The sequence below is a fragment of the Pygocentrus nattereri genome, chromosome 13 (genome assembly GCF_015220715.1).
Source record: "Pygocentrus nattereri isolate fPygNat1 chromosome 13, fPygNat1.pri, whole genome shotgun sequence".
Lineage (NCBI taxonomy): Eukaryota > Metazoa > Chordata > Actinopteri > Characiformes > Serrasalmidae > Pygocentrus > Pygocentrus nattereri.
This window is the reverse complement of record NC_051223.1, coordinates 20,102,140-20,124,028: the sequence shown is the minus strand read 5'-3', so window position 1 is coordinate 20,124,028 and position 21,889 is coordinate 20,102,140. Positions and strand designations below refer to the sequence as shown.

The following is a 21,889-nucleotide window of genomic DNA, read 5'->3' as shown; positions in this document are numbered from 1 at the left end:
AGTTTGACAGGCCCCTTATAGATGGTATGTTAACTTATTTTCACCAAGAAAATCACCAAAAATGTAATTTGCCTGAGGCTGTTCAAACTTTTGCAACTACTTCTGGTAGTTAGTTTTTCTTTGTTTGTTTTTTTGTTGACCTCATCATCAAAAGCTGCCTATAGCAATTTTTCATGTGTACGTTAGCATCTTCCATGAGAAGTGTAACACCAAAACCAGTAACTTCCCTCTGAATGGCTGCTGCAGCCCGCCTTGCTGCACTGTGGTATATAAAGTGGTCCATATGCAACATTTCATTTTCACTGACATGTCCCTTCCGTGAAAAGGTAAGTAATGAAAGAGAAAAAAAAGAATGAAGAAGTGTAATAATAAGAATCATGACCATGGTCAGTTAAGAAGATGTCTGTTTTATGTAGATGGTTGCTGCAGGCATACAGTTGCTGGCTCTGCTGCTTGCGTGTGCAGTCAGCACAGCGGAGACTGGCCAATCGGTAAGCAGAAAATAGGCAGCAAATAATAAGAAAAGACTGAATGAATCAAAATTGGTCATATTATTAATGTATACTGTATTTTGTCATACTACTGAAGGCATTACTTTTCAAAAAAATATTTAATCGTTTTGTTTATTGGATTTCTGTGTGTGCATAAAATATATACAGCATACTTAGAGACTCTATACTTACTTAATAAGATAAGTTTCTTTTTGAATGAAGGTTCATTAAAATTCATAAATAGTTCTTATGCTCATGCTTACCCCATGTATTTAACAAAGTAATGGATTAGTTACAGCACTGATGAAAGGATCATGAATATTATTTAGACTACTAATTTTATTTATATTACGATTGTCCTCTCTTGATTCTCTAGTTTAACCTGAAAATGTGGAGGAAGGAGGACCAGCCTGTACAGCAACAATTCTCTCAGGTGAACGAGGTAAAGCTGACCTGCACTGTGTTTCTACTTAATTACACTGAATCAATAGGCTGAACGTGCAACAAGGCGCTCCGTTTTTTGTCTGTGTTTTTGTTTTTCAGGAGATAGAAAGACTGAAATATTATCAAGCTGTGATGAAACAGAAACAAGAGGACATGAATCAGGTAATAGCAGCACTAAAACGAATAAAAAATCCAGCATCAGAGCTCTCTAAAAATTGCACATTGTTTGGTAATAACGAAACAAAGTGATTTTAACACAAGTTTTCTGTAGGCCATCATGCACTGTGCACAGATGCAAGCACCTAGAGACGAGGAGGTAAATGTGACTACCCTGCAAGAAGGTAAGTGTGACTTTACTCTCCAGAACTACATATACAGTTATATGCAAATGGTTGAGTGCCCCTGGGTTTTGTTGATTTGCTAAATGGAAATGAGTTAACACATCCTCTCCAGAGAGAACAGTTAATTCTGGCATTTTGCTGCAGATGTTAGTGCACAATTAACACTGGAAAAAAAAATTGCCCCTTACTTACCTCTTTACATATTATTTATTTATTTATTTAATAATTGCTGATTGGATAAACTCATAAAATAAACAATTGTGTATTATTATGTGCAGAGCTTATTTTCAATAAACAAAATGTAATTTAACTGGGTGCCCAAACTTTTTGACATACAACTGTGCAGTCAATTTTATACAGCCTGATTTTATTAAAAATCAAAAATATAAATTGCAATACAAAAAATTACAACAAATGTTTATGTACACTACCGTTCAGAAGTCTCTGTCATTGCTTTCAATCACAGAAAAGCAATTTGCTGACAGCTAAGTATTAAAATGACTAACATGTTGGTCCTGTTCAACTTCACGGTTTAAATCATTAGTAAGACTCTAAGATACTGCAAATAAAACACAAGGAATGTAAAATGTGTTCAGAATGATGAATAGATGATTCTATAATGAATGAGAAAGCTGAATGACACTGAGACTGGAATATCCCAAATGAATCCATATTTCAAAAGAACAAATCAAAATGCAGATAACTTTACAGAGGAATTAATGCAAACAGTTATTTACAGTACATTGTGCACAACTGAATACCCCATTGTTCAAACAATTCTTCAAATATTAAAATTAATTAATTAATTAATTAAAAATAGAGTTTGGTGAATAGTTTACAATAGCAAGGTGGAGACAGTAAAAATCCGTGATTTTTTTTCATTGAAACCTGGAATTAAATAACTGACTGTTTTAGAATTTTGAGAAATGTAAAACTAGAAAACATTGGAAATATTCAGGATTCTGCAAGAAATATTCAAAATTCCACAAGAAATATTCAAGATTCTGCACTAATGCATGTAAGCAAAAAGTGGACAGGCCAAAAACTAAGAAATTTTTACATACTAGTAAATAGAATGGAAGGAGTCTACTTTTTACTCAAACAGTTACACTAACATAAATTATACTGACAATAAATCAGACAATAAATTAGAAAAGAATGCAAAATAGTAGCCTTTTCAGCTCTGGCCTCAGACTTTTGGATCCCATCTTGTACAGCTTACTGTATATAAAATAACAACATATGTTAAAATGGCTTGTGATTTCAAACCTTTGAATGGGTGTATAGATCAGTAAATATCCCATATACTCTGAAAATAAAGGTTCCAAAATGGTTCTAGAAAAAATAAACATTAATTCATATAGAACCTTTGTATTATGCAGATGTTGTTTAAACTTTAATAAGCTCTTCATACTCACACACATTTATTTATCATAAACATCCACTGAAATGGGGCGGCACGGTGGCGTGGTGGGTAGCGCTGTCGCCTCACAGCAAGGAGGGCCTGGGTTCGATTCCCCGGCTGGGTGACCGGGGTCCTCTCTGTGTGGAGTTTGCATGTTCTCCCCGTGTCTGCGTGGGTTTCCTCCGGGTTCTCCGGTTTCCTCCCACAGTCCAAAGACATGCAGTCAGGCCAATTGGACATGCTTAATTGCCCCTAGGTGTGAGTGTCTCTGTGTGTCTGCCCTGCGATGGACTGGCGGCCCATCCAGGGTGTATCCTGCCTTCCGCCCGAAGACTGCTGGGATAGGCTCCAGCACCCCCCCGCGACCCTGACGGAGAAGCGGCTTAGAAAATGGATGGATGGATCCACTGAAATGTTATTTAGGGAACCAAAAGCAGTTTTTTCTAGTATCGATTTTGGCACCTCTATTTTAAAGGTTTTATGCATGCTATATTTTTTTAGGCAGCAACACTTTGCCATATCCCTTTTCCCATGAAGACAAAGACCCTGAGGAGGACAATGATGGAGTACTTGACCCCTGCTATCATTACTCCGTGCTGGACCAGCCATGGAGGGCCACCAACTTCAGCACCAAGAATGTTGCTTGTGACCAGAAGGTGCAGTGGAAGGGCTGGTACCGCCTGTTTTACCGTGGGAAAACCATCCAGATGCCTGAGCGCTGTGTGAAGATGGAGATGTGTGGCACTCATGCCCCGCTGTGGCTTGTGGGTGGCCACCCGCGCATCCGTGACGGTATCGTCACGCGCAAGGTCTGCGGCCACTGGAATAGAAACTGCTGCGCCTTCAAATCCCCTCCCATCCAAGTGAAAGCCTGCAAGGGCAATTTCTATGTCTACAAGTTCGTCAAGCCACAAGCCTGTCATTTGGCCTACTGTGCAGGTGTGAATCTTCATTTAAACTCCTCAACATTATAGAACGTCTCACAGCTCATATAGTCTGATGTGTTCTTGACTGCTGTCTTGCAGATATTAACACTCTTGTGTGCGGGAGGTGCAAGAAAGATGAAATATGCAACAGCAGGGACAAGATCAACTGGTTTTGTAAGAAATCCAAAAGAAGAGGTAAGTGTAAATATTTTTCTCCATGCCAGGACTTTGCATTGAATATATATCTTTGGAATCACAACTCAAAACTTTGGAATTACTGTTCCCAAAGATGTAAGACCAATTTTGCAGATAAATGTAGAATATGATTCATATATGCGAGTAGTGTAACATCACAGAGCTCAAATCATTAGTAGGAAGCAAGGAAAATGTTATATATGTGTCAAAACATGTCCAAAATCCCTTATATTTTAATAGTGGTGATCATATACATATATATATACATATATATATATATATATATATATATATATATATATATATATATATATATATATATATATATAAATACACATACTGTCATAAGCAAAAGTTTGAAGCTTACATATATGCCTGGTGATGGCTGAAATGATACGTGATATGTAATATTTTGTCTCTTGATAACTTATAGTGAAAGCCAAAGTCCACTTCTTCGCCTCCTACCCCGGCAGCCTGCAAGGCAAAGTGAACCGAATCCAGTTCAGCAAAGTGTACGTCAACGTAGGAGGTGCCTTCAACAGCCGCACAGGCGTGTTCACCGCTCCGGTCACGGGTGTCTATCAGTTCTTCTTCTCTACTCAGAGCGCAACTAATGGTGCTAAAACTGATCTGTGGCTTGTCATAAACGGCTACTGGGTTGCTTTATCTCATACTCGTGTCAGCAGCCCAAACTCACTGGGTAATCTATCCACATACATGACCTCTCTGCGCAAAGGTGCTTTGGTATATGTAACCCACAACTGCGGCTACTCTTGGGCTAACTCTGTATCCAATACCATTACATTTGGGGGTTCCCTGCTTTTAGTACAAAGATAAAGGACCAAAGGACCAAACTTAGATATGATAATTACACCTCAATCTTACTTTTCCAGTTGAAATGGTTTATAATGATTATTGATGCTATTTCTATTGCATGTAAGTATCTTCATATTAAATATAAGTTATATATCCACCCGTCTTAGGGCGCAAATTCCACAACAGTAACCAAAATGAATGTAATCAATTACCTGCCAGCACAGAAAAATTGAGGCACTGAATTTAGTGGGTTTCAAATATATACATACAATAGATTGCATCAATAATCGGCAATGGTTGTGTTTATATAATGCATTTTTTTCTCTGGAAATTAGCCTATATGGCCTATACACATTTGTTATTCACTCATTCAGAGTGAAATGCACTGTTCTAGAGAAACTTACAGAGCCAGAATTGTTTACAGTGGTGGTGATAGGAACCAGACGTCCCCTCACATAAAGCTATTACATGAAATGGTTACGAATAAACTGCCTGATTCATTGTTTTACAAAACTTTTAAGATGAACTTTTAACTTACAACATATTTTTTAACCCCAATCATGGTGGAGACATTCATGCAGGGTGTTGCACGGCAAATTAGTCCTTAAAGAACATTTTTAGGTTATTTTTTTCTGATTTATCACTTTTTTAACCTTACCGCCATTACATATAAAAACCCAGAAGTCACATTTTGGTTTCCTGGTCATTTTGCATTGTAAATCAAACAGCCATAATGGATAGTCAATCAACCCATCACCACCACTGTAAAGACATCTAAGTTAGTAAGTTTCTCTGCCATGTAGTATTTCACCTCAAACCACTGTCAAAGTCTTTATTTACATCATAACTGAATTATGCAGAACTTCTTGAAAAATCAGTGGAATTGCCCTTTAATGAATGGACAGTGTTGATCATGCTTAGTTTGCTCTGTTTTATTTTAGCTTTTGTTGTTAATTGGTTGCATATAATATCACGCGTTACTGAAGACTGGAAGTATGTTGAGTTGAAACTTTAGGTTGCTCTTCTTGTAAAACTAAATGTGTCTGATCTTTGCAGAACACAATCAGTAAGTTGTAATGACATCATATCACCGCAGGGGGGGGCAGTAATGTTATATTTGTGTAAAAGTAAGCTGAACCTCAGCCACAGGTAACTTCATCCCGGTTTTATCTCTGTCCCAAGCTACATTAAATCTCAAATCTCTTTTGTGTCTTGCGTGGTTGCTGAAAGTATGTTAAATGACAGTTTCTGTAACATTTATCTGTAAACATTACTGCATCAGCCACATGGTCTCATGATTCTACAGTGTCCTTTACCACTTAGTTAACTTACCTGTACGAGCCTGAAAACCTTCCTCCCGCTTTTTCCAGATGTTTTGAACTATTACAAAATCGCTATGATGTCTTATAGACTGAACTCGAACCTACTGGAAGGGCTGTGGCTGCCTTATATGGCTAAATGGACAGACATTCTTGTGATATTTGGCTGCCCATTTCTCTCTGAAGCCAAAAAGCCACAAACGTTCGTACTACTCCGAGATCAACCCATCGTCCCGCTTCAAAACTCTTTCAACTCCTTGCTGTTATTTACTATTTATTGTTTATACCATAAATTTACACACCTCGCTCGGAGCCCCTGTAACCGCAGAGGTAAAAGGCGCGTGGCTTCGTGTGGACGGGTTCTTTAAAGGGGCGGGGCCTGTGTGAAGTTCTCTGAGAGGAGCTACAGCCACTTCACTACAGCCGAGCACAGGGAGGCAACAGGTCCTGAGAATTTCAAAGCTCGTGAAGGAGCCACGTTGTGTGGTGGACTTTTGAAACGGGACGACGCGACTCGAAGCTAAACCGCCGTTTTCTGTCCGTTTTTAAGCAAACATGAAACAAAGTATGGAGGTTCTGTCAGCGGAAAATGCTCTGTAAGGTCTCGTCCTCTTGATAAACTGTACACTGCGCTGGGCTAATCTGTTGGCTGTTCGCCTGTCTACCTCGCTGAGGTTTAGTGCTCCTGTGGTTTTCAGTTTTGGATAAAACGCATCATGGCAGAGCACGAAAGTTTGGAATTTGGAAAGGCGGATTTCGTTCTTCTGGACAACGTGTCTCTGGAAGAGTTTCTGGCCAACCTTAAACTCAGGTAAGCGACGTGGAGCAGAGCGGTCGTTAACCTTTACTAGCTTAACCTCGCACAGCACACTTCATGGATGCTCTTTGAGATGTATAAGCGTGGTTAGTGGGCGTCTTGTGGATGTTGGTGCTACATACAGGACTGCCGACTACTTTGGAAAACGAGAAAATGTGTCTTTCAGTAAGGCAGTCATTTTCCCAACCACATGTTGCCTGTAATGTGGGAGAGCTGTCAAAACTGTTTCTCTGTCGGTTGACGCAGTTTGCTGCTTGCATTGCTTTATTTGTTATTTGGCATAAGAAACCACAAGTAAATCTGGGGTGAGTGCTTTACCACGCTCAGTCAGGAGAACACATATCTGGAGAACACTGGACAGAGAAGTGTTTATTGAGACATAATATATGGCCATATATGCACATATGTCATAAAGTCATATATTCCAGAATATATGTACATATATGTTAAGAATATGTAAGCATCAAATGTTTGACATATATATGGAGCATACATATCGCTGCTATCGGATCAAAACCTCACATCTCCAAAGCGATGACTTTACAGGAGAAGGGAGAAAACATACTTTTAATGTAAGTCAATGGAACCAGAGTTTTTTCCAAATAATTTTGGGCCATTTCTGTTGGTCTGTTCATTAAGAAACTTACACACAATGTGAAGAACAACAGGCATTTTCAAATTATGTTAAAAACTGAAAATGGACAGAAGTGGAGATACGAGGAGGTACAACAGTGATATGTATGGTAGGCGTGTGAACACGGCAATATAAATGTATGACATACCGTTTGTCTGATGCATGGACCATACATGTATACCAAAAGACTTTTTCAAAGTAAAAATCAAAATTAAATAACCACCAATGGACATGCAACAATATTAAATATGTGTTACACATATATTTAATTTTTATGTGTAATACATATTTATAAATATCTGTTATATAGATGGATGACTGAAGTATATGTCGCATACTTGAAAGGGCCCAATTTCAAATAAGTTGGCATACATGTCATATGACTTGTATAGATTTAATATAAGGGAAATCCACTCATGCTAATATGTCACATAACTGAAATCCATTATAGTAATATATCTGACTTTCCTATGGGGAGTGGTCACTGTTGAGTGCTGTTTATGCTGTTGATATGAGTCCTTGGTCAGGGTCGCTGATTTCAAGTTCTCCAACCTGAAACAACTTATCACACGTCTTGCTTCTGTTCATAAATAATTAAGTTGTATAAACGATAACTAGATTATTAACTAGTATGTTTCACTCAATCACAAGATATGTGAACCTTCATTTCCAGATGATAACATACATAGGAATTACAATCACACCCTCCACACAAAGGCTTAATCACAGAGATTCTCACTGCCATACTCACAAGAAAAATATGGGTCATGTTTGGTTATGCATCATGTTCAATTATGTCATCAAACATAGGCTGCACCTGTGTATCCTGGGTATGTTGTGTAGCCAGAGGGGTGTTGACCGCGGAGGTTCCTTCCCATTCTCAGCCTTATGGTCCAAACAATAGCACAGTTTAGTTCAGATGATCCTCCTCTTGTGCTCCATGTTCTGATGATAAAAACATATCATATGGTAAATGGGACTGTAGTGTACCAAGTGGGCCAAATGTTTGGTTTAATAGGTATTTGATCTGGCTTAATCAATAACCCATAATCCAAGTTAAACAACTAGCTTTCTGTTCTTTACAGTTAGGCTTGGTTTCCTTTCAGCATAGCTCACGCGTGATGTCAGGAGGAATTAAGTGTCTTTGAAATGGGAGGAACAGCAATCTGAGTAGTAGACTTTCAAAATAATTTATCAGAAAAAGATAACATAGAACGCTTTGAAAAAAGGCTTCAGGCTGCAGTGCTGTGCAAAAGTCAGAGATAACTCTTTATTTATATGATTTATGTTTAAAACAGCCATTAAGTGAGTTGAATTTTTTCACAAGCTATTTCCGAGGCAATTAGTCGTAAGATAATCCACATGAAGGGAAGGAAGGGAAGGAAAGTCAAAAGAGAATAAAAAAGAAAAAACAGGAGATTACAGAAGTGCAGTAAAAGAAAAAAATGAGACGTTTAAAGAAAATGAGACTCCTAACAACCACGCAAGACCTGGTAAACCACCAAGACTGTACCGATCAGCTAAACAGCAGTTAAAGCTTTCATCTTCAAGGAGAAAAGCAAGCTCCGCTCTGGCTTCAGATCTGAAAAAAATGCACAGGTGTTTCTGTCCATCCTTCCACTGTGAGAGGACGACTCAACACAGAACCTGAAAGGATGTGTAGCTGTCAAGAAGCTGTTACTGAGAAATGAAATGCACAAAAAAAGAAAGCAAACAAAGTAGAGCCCCTGGTGGTCTCAGAACAAAGGATTGTTTGGGAGTTGATCAAATTCAAAGTATGCATTATCATCATACACAGTGCAAATTGTCAGCTAATCTCTGCAGAATCATCAAGACGTTATGTTTATATCTTTGATGTTTAAATAAACAAGTAGCCATGATAACCAGAGTGGCATCGCTTTATTGCATTTTTCATCCAGCTGTGGATTTCGTCCAGCTGTTAGAATGGAATCCAGTGTTTAACACATTTGTTTCTGATGTCTAAATGCAGTGTGGGTATCAGTTTTTTCCTCGCTCTCCTCAGCCATGGCCCAAAGCGTTTTACTTTCTCTCCAGTCCGGAGATGGCGTGTGCAGTTTGTTATTTGCAGAGGGTGTGACCAGGCGTGCTTCCTGCTACTTCCCCTGCTCCACATCTGTGTCTGGAGCTCCACTAACAACACAGACTGCAGGGGGAGGCCAAATCACATCCCGTGCCCTCTGGGGCAATGAGGCAGTGCTCTGGTGACTTGGCTTTATGGATTTACACAATATCTTTAAGGCTTGACTTAACAGTAATCTCAGTTTGTTTCCCATTTATGATGAACAGACTTTGCAGCGCTTGATAAAATAGCATGTCTGAAATGAATTTCAGCCCTCTCCATATTAATTTATTCATAAAAAAACATGATTTCCTGATTGTTTTGAGGTTCACACCAGTAAAAAATGGACTTAACTGACCAGTAACAAGCCATGAATAACCTTTCAAAGATTCCAAAATGCTTTACTAGGAAAAAAAGCTTTGAAAAGGACTATGATGCATAAAAATGAGCATCAGGCTTTGTTTTGTATAAGTGGCCAGTTGGAGAACTATAAGTATAAGCATTGGCAACGAATCCCTCCTAATGCATTGAAAAGGTTCCTTTTAATCAATTCAAATCAATCAATTTAAAAAATCAAGCAAGTCGAGCTTAATAGAGCAATCGTTAAAGTCCTATTTCAGTTTCTGAGAAAACAGCCTTCTGTTCTGGTCATTCTAGACCCTTCATCCAGTGGATATCAGCTGTGTTTAGATGGATCATCCAGCCTTCTAATAGGAACTGTACCAAAGGAAAAAAGCAGACTAAATATAACTGGCTTGGGATGTAGACCTATTCTGTGGAGGTTTGTAAAAGGGACGGTTTATAATAGAAACTGCTTCATGTCTGAATCCACCACCCAGCTGTCAAGAGTCCATTTAGGCTCCTCACATTGTAAAGTAAATGTGTCGTTGCTGTGGACATATACAGGGCTGTACAGTGTTTTATGACCTTAACCATGTCCGAGATCGTGTTTACTCAGTTCCCACGTGTTGAGCAGGACTTTGTGTGGGCACCCAGCAAACACTACTTAATTGATGTGCACTCACTGCCTGTCTTTATATGGCAGTGTTGTTTTGTCTGCCCTGAGGATCTTGGGAAACTTTTTGGCAACCCTCTGCACATTTCCAAAACAATTATAAGGGCTGCCTGAGACATTTTTCGAATTCCTCCTAACGGCACCCTGATGCTTCCGATTAAATAGTTGATAACCACCTAACAGCCACAACTGATCTGCTCCATCACTAAGACTTCATCCTCCCTCTGTGTCACACTTAAGAGAATTTCAAGCCTAAACAGCCCCTAAAACCCTGTCTAAAATGACTCATTCATATGGTTTTGGATCTGGGTTTTCAGAGTAGAGCACTGAAAAATGTCCCTCTCGGCCCTTTCTCTAACTGAGTATTAGCAAACTGAGAACCTCACAGTGCCATATAAAGTGTTAATGTTAGGCGTTCATGTTTGGAGGTGTGATGTATTTGAAAGACATTTGGAAATTAAAATTTTTTAGTTTTTTTTTTCTTCAAAGTAACTTTGTTGCTTGTTAGCTACTCACAGGTTATTATTACGCCTAGTGTATAATTTGTTCAGTAGCGGTTGCTCAATATGTGAAGATTTTTGCTTATATAGTCACAGTTGTACCAAAAGGAAAATATGTTTATATATATATATATATAAAGTCCATTCAACGTGAAACATTGGCACAATGTAAAGGACAGCTGACATTTGCAGTCATTGTAATAGAAACTGAAAAACAAAACACTTCAAAGCTTCAGATATGATGGTAATGCAAGGCTGTAGTGTTGTCACAGATGCTTACTCCTTCTTTCAAGGATGCATCAGTAGCTAAAGGCTTATCAATGTAGCACATGTTGTGTATTATGAGAGAAGAGTCCTAAGAGTAGGGTTTTTTTTTAAATTATTTTTGTAGAGTAGGGCATGAAGTGATGAAAACTGAATACACTGTGCTACCTGATCTTGTCTCTGCCTGTCCCTTGTTGAAAGTGGAGTGAGTGAAAACTAATGCGGTTTCAAAGCTCAGAAAGGTTGAACCCCTCTTACACTTGTAGTAATGTAGTATTACTGGATTACTGGATTGCTAGTAGAACCTGATCAGCTGGTTGTCAAAGGTATATCTTAAGTATTTAACTGCTGTGCCACTGTGCGACAAATAGATTCCATGCCTCTCCTGTTTCAAGGGTGTAAACACTCACTTGTTGCCTTAACAGCAGGGACGGGCTTTGTGGAGCCCAGCTGTGACACATGGCAACCTGACTCCATCCCTGAGCAGCCAGTATGGTGAACGAAGTCTCCTGACGGCTCAGGTGCTCTGAGTATAGCCAGATACAAGGTCAAAAGATCTGCTTCCTTTTCCTGTATGCATTGAGCAAAATGGACCTTTTAGAATGGCATAATGGATTCCTGAAAAGGGAGAATGTTCACATGAGGTTGACTACTGTTGTTTCACGTTAGTTGCCAGTTTATTAGGTACTGCTACCTTGTAGCTACGCTCATTGGCCATCTCATTAGATGCTCAAGATACGTACTGTAGACCTGGCGTTTAAGAACCAGAGCCAACAACTGGCTGATGATCGATTGCATTGCCTCTTTTCCCATACTGTGTTATCAGAGCACTTTCATAGCTCTCATGAATTCATGTTTATTCATAACCATGTTACATTTTTCTCTTGTTGGGAATATAATAATCACATGTTATTATTTTAAATGTATCAACATTTGAATAGACAAAATAGTTAAAATGCTCATTCCTACTGCTAAAGCATTGCTATTTACAGAAATGAGGCTATTCTGTATGTGTGCCCTCTTGAGAGAGTGATTTACTTGTCTTGTTTTCTTTCTTGTTTTTGTTTTTCTCAGTTGGGCAAAAAAGCATGAATGCAGGTGAGAGTAAGCTACCGAAGGTCACCAATAGTGTCCAGTGGCCAACAGTCAGTGTCCCGACACTTACTGATGTATCAAATCCAAAATTCAGGGCACACTGAACCATAAGAGAGTTAAAGTAATCATGATCAAATATTTATTATTTATATATTCCACAAGGTTTTGAACAAATAAAAATACTGTATTAAATTGCAGCTTAATCTACTTGTGAGACTAGATGGGATATTGTTGATTGTTGCTGGTTGTTGGCAAACCTGATCAAACAATACAGTTAGCATAATTAATAGAATACCAATTCACCAATACCAGTTCACCAAAATGCAAATGTCTTCTCCACAATGCATATTCTCACAGTTTCTGTGTTGCAATATGACAGTATTTCGATGTATTGTTATACCTAAAGTCTACCATGTAGGTGCATTTCATACAATCTTTTTTTTAATGAGATGTGAGTTTAAAGAACCACCAGTTTATCATTCTCAGCATAACATCAACACGGACATGTGGCATAGTGGCATATTAGTGGGAATTGCACTGGTACAAGTGCATCAGTTGCTGGGATTTTTACATGCCTCAGTATCACTGGATGGAAAATAGTCAGCCAGAAATACAGTGGTCCTGTGGTCAGAAACTGACCACTGATGAAGGGCTAGAAGTTGACTAACAGAGGTTGTGCAGTAAAAGATGAGCTGTATTGTCTGTACAATTATATACATGGTGCCTGATGCACTTATACCAGCACCACACACAGTGCTATAGGGGTGGGCAATATGACAATATTTTATCAGGTGTTTCTTTTATATATATATATATATATATATATATATATATATATATATATATATATATATATATATATAAATTATTATTTTTTTTTTTTAACTCTCTTTTTCCCCCAATTTAGTTGTTTCCAATTCCACCCGCTACTTAGGACTCCCCCAGTCACACGATACTACCAACGGCAGGAGGGTGAAGGCTAGCACAGGCTTCCTCTGAGACCTGTGAAACCAGCCACCGCTTCTTTTCACACTGCCGTTCAGGCAATGCCATTGGACAGCCGAACGAGCTTGGAGGAACGCGCCAACCGCCAGATCTGCTACATCAGCTCACAGACATCTGTGCTGACTAGCATTGCACTGAGTGATGGGAGGAGAAGTGAGGGGGGCATCTACCCACCCAGAGAGAGCGAGGCCAATTGTGCTCTCTTGGACTCCCGGCTATGGATGGCTGTAGCATCACCAGGGATCGAACTTGCGATCTCCTGATGATAGGGTCAGCGCTTCTGCCACTCAGGAGCCTTTGGCAATTTTACCAGTAACACCTGATAATGAGTCTATTTACAGGGTAAATGTATAACAAACTGGCAACTCAGTGTTTGTGTGTACCCTAACTTGAACTGCTTATTTTAAAAGTCCCTGTGTAGAGAAAGAATGTCATTAAAGAAATATTTTCCACAGACTTGCTAAAGGCCCTGGAGATTTACCTCTTGGTGTTCCACATTACGAACCTCTGACTGGGAGATGGCCTGGTCTCAGTACCAGTACTGACCAGAGGTCCATCTGCTCTCTTGAACTTAGACCACTGGCATGCTTGCCCACGGCTAAGGGATTTTGCTTTCCAAATCTCTCATAGTTCTCCTCTTTTGTTCCCGTCCTAATAAAAACAAACACAGAGAGAACAGTCTGTCCGGCGCAGTGTTGCTATTCCCCAGGCTAAAATTAAAATAAGAATGTTACGCACTTATTATACATTCTTTTGGACTGTTGCTTAGTTAGTGACTTAATGTGTTTCCTGTTTGGTTTTAGTAAGTGCTTTTTTCCCTTGTTTTGACTGACTATTGATGTATTATCCCAGTGGCTTTGAAATATTACATTGGTCCATGTAAATATATCAGAATCCTCATAAAAGCTCTAATATTGTGTTCTTTAGCGACGATTGCCTAATGGACTTCAAATAGCAGCATGAACTACCTATGGCCTCCCTCACTTTCTCATCAAGATGTGCTTTGCGACACTCTGGTATTGCACAGTACCAGCCCCAGTGCTCTCCAAGTGAAAAAAGCAATAAGAAGACTCTGTAATGGTGAAAATATGTCTCTTTTCCTGAACGGCTGGATTAGGGTCTGATTTTTAAAAAATGGGCCCCTTTCTCTCACTCTCCAGCAAAGAAAAGGGTTAGTCTCGCCACAAGAATTTCCATACAACCCCCTGTAATCTGAAACACATTACCGCCCTTACATAAACAGGGCTGTGCTTTTTTGGATTTTTTTTTCTCTCAAAATAAGTTCTGAGCCCCACAGACGTCTCATTTGTGGAGTAAGAGTCTTGGCAGACGGGCACTAAGAGTAGTAATGTTTGAGGTGCTCTTTTATGCTCTCGCTTCCCTCCCCCCTTTTCTCTCTCCTTACTTCTTAGTGTTTATGGCCTCACTGTTTTATGGTCCTGACTGACGACTGACCTCTCATTCCCTTTGTACCCCCTTTGGTCTCTCATGTTTGTCATTTATTCCATGTTTTATGCTGGGACATGTATGTGTAGTGATTGTTAAGCAAAAAGCATGCAGTCTGGACACAGATATCAGAAGGAGAGAAGTGTCTGGCCTGCTTATGAAGCAGTAAGTCAGGTCACTTCTTCAGAGGATGTCTTTAGTATTCTGACTGATTTTCACGTATATTGCCTGTGTATTGTATTTTTTTCTTGTTTTTTTTTTTTTTTTTCTTTTCCTTGATGTTTGATTGTATTTATGTACCAAAAGCAGTGGTAATTCACTTACATTACCATTTCCAGCCTCTCTTTGTCCCTTTGAAGCTTAGCAGTTTTTGTTACTGTGCAGATTTTAAGAATGATATATGTAAGTGATCTCTGTTCTGATTGGCTGAACTGTATTGCACTTCCAGGCTGGAACAGTCCTTATAACGTCATCGTGTATTGACTTGCCGACAATAGCTGGAGTATTTTTTACAATCTTTGCTGGTGAATTAAATTTGCAACACTACAATAGTAAATAGCAGTCTGTATACCTAACTTCAAAGCAGTGCCTATTTCTCTTTTCTTATTTTGTCTTTTCTACATCCTCCTTTCTTCTAGAGTTCTTAGACCTTTGTGCTCTCTGATATCTGTTTCTTTGTATATGCGCCTTTTTAAAGGGCACGAGTCATGAGATGCTGATTTTTCCACACTTTTTTAAACATATGAAAGAGTAATGTAGTATGTAATTTAGTCCATTTAACTAAGCTGCAAAAAAATAAATGAATAAATAAGCAACACTTTATTTCATATTCATTCTTTTTGTGATGTCTAAGTTTACATATCATAATAAGCCGTCAGGTGTTTTAGCTCCACCCAGTCAGTCTGAAGTTATAAAGAGTGTTTCAGACTGAACTGCTTATTGAGGGAAGCACGATTTAGGGCAGCCAGTCAGAACAAATATAATTTACATGGTTCAGTTTTGAAGTCACACAGTCTGTTTCAATTTAAATGATAAAGATAGGCTGGAAAATGGTCATGTAAATGAATTGTGGCTGTTTTTGGTACATGCACCTGTACGTGTCATAACTGGACATCAGGGTAAAAAATAAATACAAGAAATTGTAGAATATGGGGGAAAAGTGTGATGTTTAGTACAAAAATGTGTTTTGAGCCCTGAATAAAACTGAAGATTTTAGTTGCTTAGTTGCTTTAGTTGAAGAAAAAAGTTGCTTAAAGAGTGAACCATGTGTGTAATTTGACTCAGTGGAGAAATCATTCATTCAAATCAGGAGGGCTATTTGCAGTAATATGATTTGTAAATGTAAGCAAGTTGTGTTTGTATTGTGGTTAGCAGTGACATCATCCTGGAGCAGCTCTGTGTCTGTCCACCTGTTGACTCTGAGCTGTGCTAGTGTTGTTTCTCAGCCAGGTTGGAGTGCATGCACTGAGGGTGTAACTCACACACACAGAGAGCCTTTCAGTCCACTTTCCAGCTCTACCCTAGCTCTCCCTCCATCTAATTACAGTATACAGCCAGCCAATATCCTCATTAACTTTCCTGTGCTTCTCTCTCTCTCTTTTATATATATATATATTATATAAATCTGTCTCTCTCTCGTACTCTCATCTGTTTTTTCTGCTTTTCCCTGCCCTCTTTTTTACCCTGATCGAAATCTGAGAGCTCTCCTGAAATAACATGCTGAGTAATGTCTGAGTCTGCTGGATGGCCTCATCTTTTTGTCTTTTTTTTTCCTTCTTTCTTTCTTTGTCTGGCCATCATCCCATCTGCTGTTTCTCTGTGACCTCACATCAGGATTGGGCCTATGTGCTAAAGTGAAAATGGCCTTGTGATCAGGCCTGAGGCCAAGTTTTCCCACCAAATCCCCTCCAGTCACTTCATTACTGACTTCTGAAACTGTATCTGCACTTCAGAAACTGTATGAAAGCTGCTCCCTTTTCTCTTTATTCTCAGGCTGACAGGAGAACAAAAAGCAGCTCTAGACAGTGAGACTCTCTTGTCTCAGCTAGACAGTGGACGGTCCAGGCCAAAATAACAGAGAGGCTGGGCTTGTTGGCTCCCTTATACATTTACACCTGGTTGCCATTTCTTAGGTGTTTAGTCTAAAAATAATACTAGTTAAAGAGGGAAGGGGAAATCATTTGAGGTGTTTTGTATGTGAAATGAGTTGGCGATATTTTCAAATCTTCACCATTCATGCTAATAATAAGTAGTACTTTGCTTACCAAACTTTAAACACGTGCCTATTTATCTCATCTTCCCTTGTCTTTTCACTCTTGAAAATAAATGCTGCTAAAAGGATCTTGGCTTGGACATTCAGCTCTATGGGAAAACTTTAATTGGTCTAGAGCCTTTACATCATGTGGAAGTTCTTTTAACTACAAAAAGTTTTTTCACACTCTCACATCTCATTTACAAACACAAATGAAGTGAAATGGCACAGATGAAGTGAGCCGTTATGAGCGTAACATGATGTGTTGGATATGGCAAAAACGGTGAATCCGATCTGATTCTGTAACAGATGTTGCCTGCCAATGTCATGGAATTGCTCGTAGCATTATAAAATGTACAGTACAATAACAGTAACCACATAATCATGGCACATGATAGTAGTACCTGCATAGTCCCTCATTAAAGGGGAATTCCAAAGATTTTTTAAGGTGTCTGCATAACTAAACGACGTAAGCAAAGTGTTTCAAATTGTTCTTATGTTAACGCACTGTTCTAGATAAACTCACCGCCTCTCAGAGTCTGTTGACTATAGTAGTGATATGGTACATTCTTTTATGAATCTTTCGAGAGGATTCTGGTCTAAAGTGTGTTTTTTAAAGTGTATTCTTTAGTAGGGTAGGTAAATGCAAGGTGTTACAAGGCAAAATAGTTTTCAGACTTATTTCAGACAATTTTATAATGATCAACATTAAAAATATATAAAAACCAGAAACTCAAAGGTTTAGTGGTGGTTTTGGATAGTAAATAAAATGGCTATATTTGCATTATAGACAGTGCAACCCCTGGTTCCTATCACCGCCACTGTAAAGAGTTAAGCAAGTTTATCTACAGTACAACTATGGAACCACTGTAAATGACTTCAATTTTGTGATTGAACTGTGTAGACATTTCAAAAAATTTATGAAATTAATTTATTATTTTCTGCAAAGATTAGTACCTTTTAATGAAGAAGATGCTGGAATGGTATGTGTATAAACTGATAATCTAGTAGACTTGACATCTTTATTCTTCGTTTTTAAAGACGTCCTCTTTTATAGGCCGTAATACTGTCACTGCTATGCCGTTGCCCTCTGTCTGTATCAAGACCATTGTGCTAAAAGAGGAGGCGAGTTGGAGGACAGGGATGGGAGTGAGTCTAATTGAGTAAATCTGGACCAGCTGGCGTAATAGAACCTATCCGGCCAGTAAGATTGATTTGTCTGTTGGCCGGTTGTGGGAGCACTACACTTTAAAAGTCCAGTCTGCTGCGGCGCAGGAGCTGCTATTTAGCACTGGGTGAGTGTTAACCTGGCAGAGATGCTGCTAATGTGACTCCCAGATGTATCAGGAGAGCCTGTGGCACAAAAAAACGGGTGTGGGAGGCTGGCTCTGAGATCAAGTTCAAAGGCCAAGAAAAAGAGGCAGCTGTCTGAGTTGAAATTAAAGGCACAGTTTATTCTGTTTGTTCTGAAACTACATGAAAGTTGTGAGGAGCTTTTGTTGGAGGAGTGTTGGGGATCTAAGGCATTATTCATGTCAGATATGTGTTTTAAAGTGATGGCTATGAAGTCAAGTCATTTAAGGCAGCCCAACAGTATCGACATCTAACTGAAGCATATAAACATACATCCATTTCCTAAGCCGCTTCTCCGTCAGGGTCACAGGGGGGTGCTGGAGCCTATCCCAGCAGTCTTCGGGCAGAAGGCAGGATACACCCTGGACAGGTCGCCAGTCCATCGCAGGGCATACATGCATTACTTAAATAGGTTAAAATGTAAGGCTTGTGAAAAAGGTGGTTGGTTAGTGTAGTGGGAAACACCTCTGCCTTCTACGCTGTAGACTAGGGTTCAATCCCCCACCTGGGAAAGCACCCTACACTATACCAATAAGAGTCCTTGGGCAAGACTCCTAACACTACCTTCGCCTACCTATGTAAAATGATCAAATTGTAAGTCGCTCTGGATAAGAGCGTCAGCCAAATGCCGTAAATGTAAATGTGAAAATGGAGGAGGGCACAAATTGACATCTTCCCCTTATCATCTGCAAATTTGACAATTGTCTGACAGACGTTTCTTGAGATTCACTACTGTGAACACTGTTTATGTATCATGAAGGTAAATGTTTTTTGATTACTCAGTTGTGTGTTAGTTACAGAATTAACGCTTATGTTGATTACCTTCTTGGTGGGAGCACCAGAGCACTGTTTTGAAGTCCAAGTCACAGCAAGAGCTTTTCAGGCTAAGTACAGGCTAAAGTTACAACTAAGTAAACAATGAAAGAAGTCCATATCCTCTTAGTCCCACAAGCCAGACTCCTACCTACTGACAGAGAATCTGGTGAATTTTGTCCCTTAACCATAAATGTAACCCTTTCATTGAGTCCCTGATTTTGAGAAAAAAAAGAAGCCATTCACATGAACTGTATAGATTTGATGAGTTTTTACCCAGCCTCAGCAGTTCATTATCCAGCCATCAACAAATACAGTATTACATTTTGACAGACCAATCAAAATTAAGATGTTTCCCAAATGTTAAAACAAGAACACATTTCATTTGGTTGAGCACTTATAGTGTGCAAATTGTCCTAAATTAACATTGTTTGTGACAAAGACATTCAAGTACAACTATGACCACTATGTGAACTTAGTAACTCTCAACATATTTCATCAAAAATAGCCATCATTGGGGTCAAAGCATGACACCAATTTGGAGGTAGTAGAGCACAAACGATACACTCTCAAAGGAGCATGCCTTCCAAATTTCTTGTACATTGACCTTTTGGTATGGTAACATATTTTTAACACACATAATACTTAGAATAACTTGTATTTGCGTAGATGTTGAACTCCATAATCGAAATAACTACAGAAATTGCCTCTGTATTGTAGGAGAATGATGCTGTTACAGTGGATTGGTTTTGGAACCTTTTTTGTTGCTAATGAGTTTTATGTCTGCTTAGTGAGGCAAAGAGCTGCCTATTTTGACAAGAAAGGACTGTTTTAGCAACATGCAAAATGACGAGTGTAGTGTGCCATGGTGTGACATGTAGGGACAGATGATTTTTGAGGCTAGAAGACAACCATGCACATGTGAGTATTAATCTGAAGGGAACCATCAGAATCAAGATAGCTGTGGCCAGCTCATGCAAACTATTAGGAATAGATCAATGTGGGAAGTGTATGCTGATGTCAGTATTTAGTATTTTTCATGTAGATCTCTGGTGAGGATGCTTAAATATTTATAAATGTAGAGGATTTGTAGAAAAATTGTGACTACATCTACCTGGATTAGCATTACAAAGAACATTTATTTCTATTAGTTTCAAAAAAATACGTACAGTCATATGCAAAAGAATGAGCACTCCAGGTCAAATGACATGTTTAGGTGATTTTCTAAGTGAAAAGAAGTTAACCCATACTCTACAGGAAAACTGAAATCTGACTAAATGTATGTGTACAATTTCTATTTATTTGCTGAGTTTTGGGAAAAGTTTTAATTTGTTTGAATTTGTTAAACAGTAATTGTGTATTAAAATGTGCAGAAGGGAGTTCTCTGTACACTATAAAAAGAAGAAGGCTCGTCAGATTTGTTTCAAAAATTACTTCATGTGGTAACAAGCAATTGAAGTACTTTTGTGCAACTTACAAAAAAAAAACACATTGATTGACAGAATCTTTCATTCAAAGTATTTATTTAGGTTGAATAAAACTAATTAATTTACTTGTTCCGACATTTAATAGATCTGATGAGCAACTTTTTACACTGTGGAGGATGTGTTAACTTTCACATAGAAAATCAGCAAAACGTCATTTAACCAGGGGCGCCCAAACTTTTGCATACGACTATCTTGCCCATATATTTTAAAAATGATTTGGCAAAAAAAACTAAAATTCGTTCTCCACTCTGAAACTCATTGACATCAAACAGCAGCAAGAGAATGTGTGTTTAGGTAAAGGGATGATGGAGCATTGCGTTAAATGGAAGATTAAGCCTTTCTGTTTCTGCTTCTGAATTCCTTAATTCATCACACACAATTGTAATCACAGCTGTTTCTAATAATTAACCTGATTTCAGAACTCTCAGAGTAATAATGCTGCAAATCATTTACTCCTATTGTGACACACATAAAGTCTGTTTGGATCCAGAACAGAGGCGGACTCATTATCAGGTCATACCCAGCATGCACTGTGTTAAGCTGTGGGCTCGGGGTGATAGTGAGTGTTTGATGGTAAATAGTGTGTGTGGGACAAATGTGGATCAAGGGAAGATTATCCCCTCATTGCTGCAGTTGTGATAAAGCAGACCGTAGAGCTCTGTCTAGGGGTCAAGCCCACTGTTTCATTGCCCAACAGTTTAAGATGCCTGTCTGTTGTCCCTGAGAGGAGGTGCTGAACTTTTTAATCAGTGTCCTAACTGGGACAGCAGACTTTCACCCTGTTTTATCTGTCCTCGGCTTACTTTCTGTAGCATTCTTTCTCTAACACTCAACCAGTCCCTCCCCCAACCACATGCACACGCGCACACACACACACGTACATTCCTGCTCTTGTCGTTTTTTTTACTGGAGTTTTAACTGATGTCAGGGAATGCTGGTTGCACTCCACCCTTGTTAACGGTGGACAAATAACCACTAGAGACCCACCCAAACAAGACTGCAAAGCAGTGGTTATCTTCAGCCAGGCCTGTAATTCCACTCTAAAAATGGAGTGGCTCTCTCATAGCCTTTGTGTGAGGATTTCTTACCGCTTGTCCTGGTTAAGCAAGGGTTAAAACTGTAAATTATACTGTGAATAACTAGAAAGTATGTACTCATGAAATCTTTTTCTGATCAAATGTTGCATTGTTCC

At 38.9% G+C, this 21,889-nt stretch overlaps 2 protein-coding genes across 2 annotated transcripts in view; both read left to right on the top strand.

Annotated features, from left to right (window-relative positions):
• The first annotated feature begins 315 nt into the window (after nt 1-315).
• LOC108426408 lies at nt 316-5,821 on the top strand. Its single transcript, XM_017695859.2, has 8 exons — nt 316-326; nt 417-491; nt 868-933; nt 1,035-1,097; nt 1,207-1,276; nt 3,183-3,620; nt 3,707-3,802; nt 4,236-5,821. The coding sequence occupies exons 2-8, from the start codon at nt 417-419 to the stop codon at nt 4,637-4,639; spliced, it is 1,212 nt and encodes a 403-aa protein (XP_017551348.2). The 5' UTR covers nt 316-326; the 3' UTR covers nt 4,640-5,821.
• A 545-nt stretch (nt 5,822-6,366) lies between these two features.
• The window catches only part of myo1d (myosin 1D), a 111,579-nt gene continuing 96,056 nt past the window's right edge, over nt 6,367-21,889 (top strand). The window contains exon 1 of the mRNA XM_017695921.2: nt 6,367-6,748. Coding sequence (XP_017551410.1) covers nt 6,654-6,748 — 95 coding nt within the window. The 5' untranslated portion in view covers nt 6,367-6,653. The remainder of the gene's footprint in view (nt 6,749-21,889) is intronic.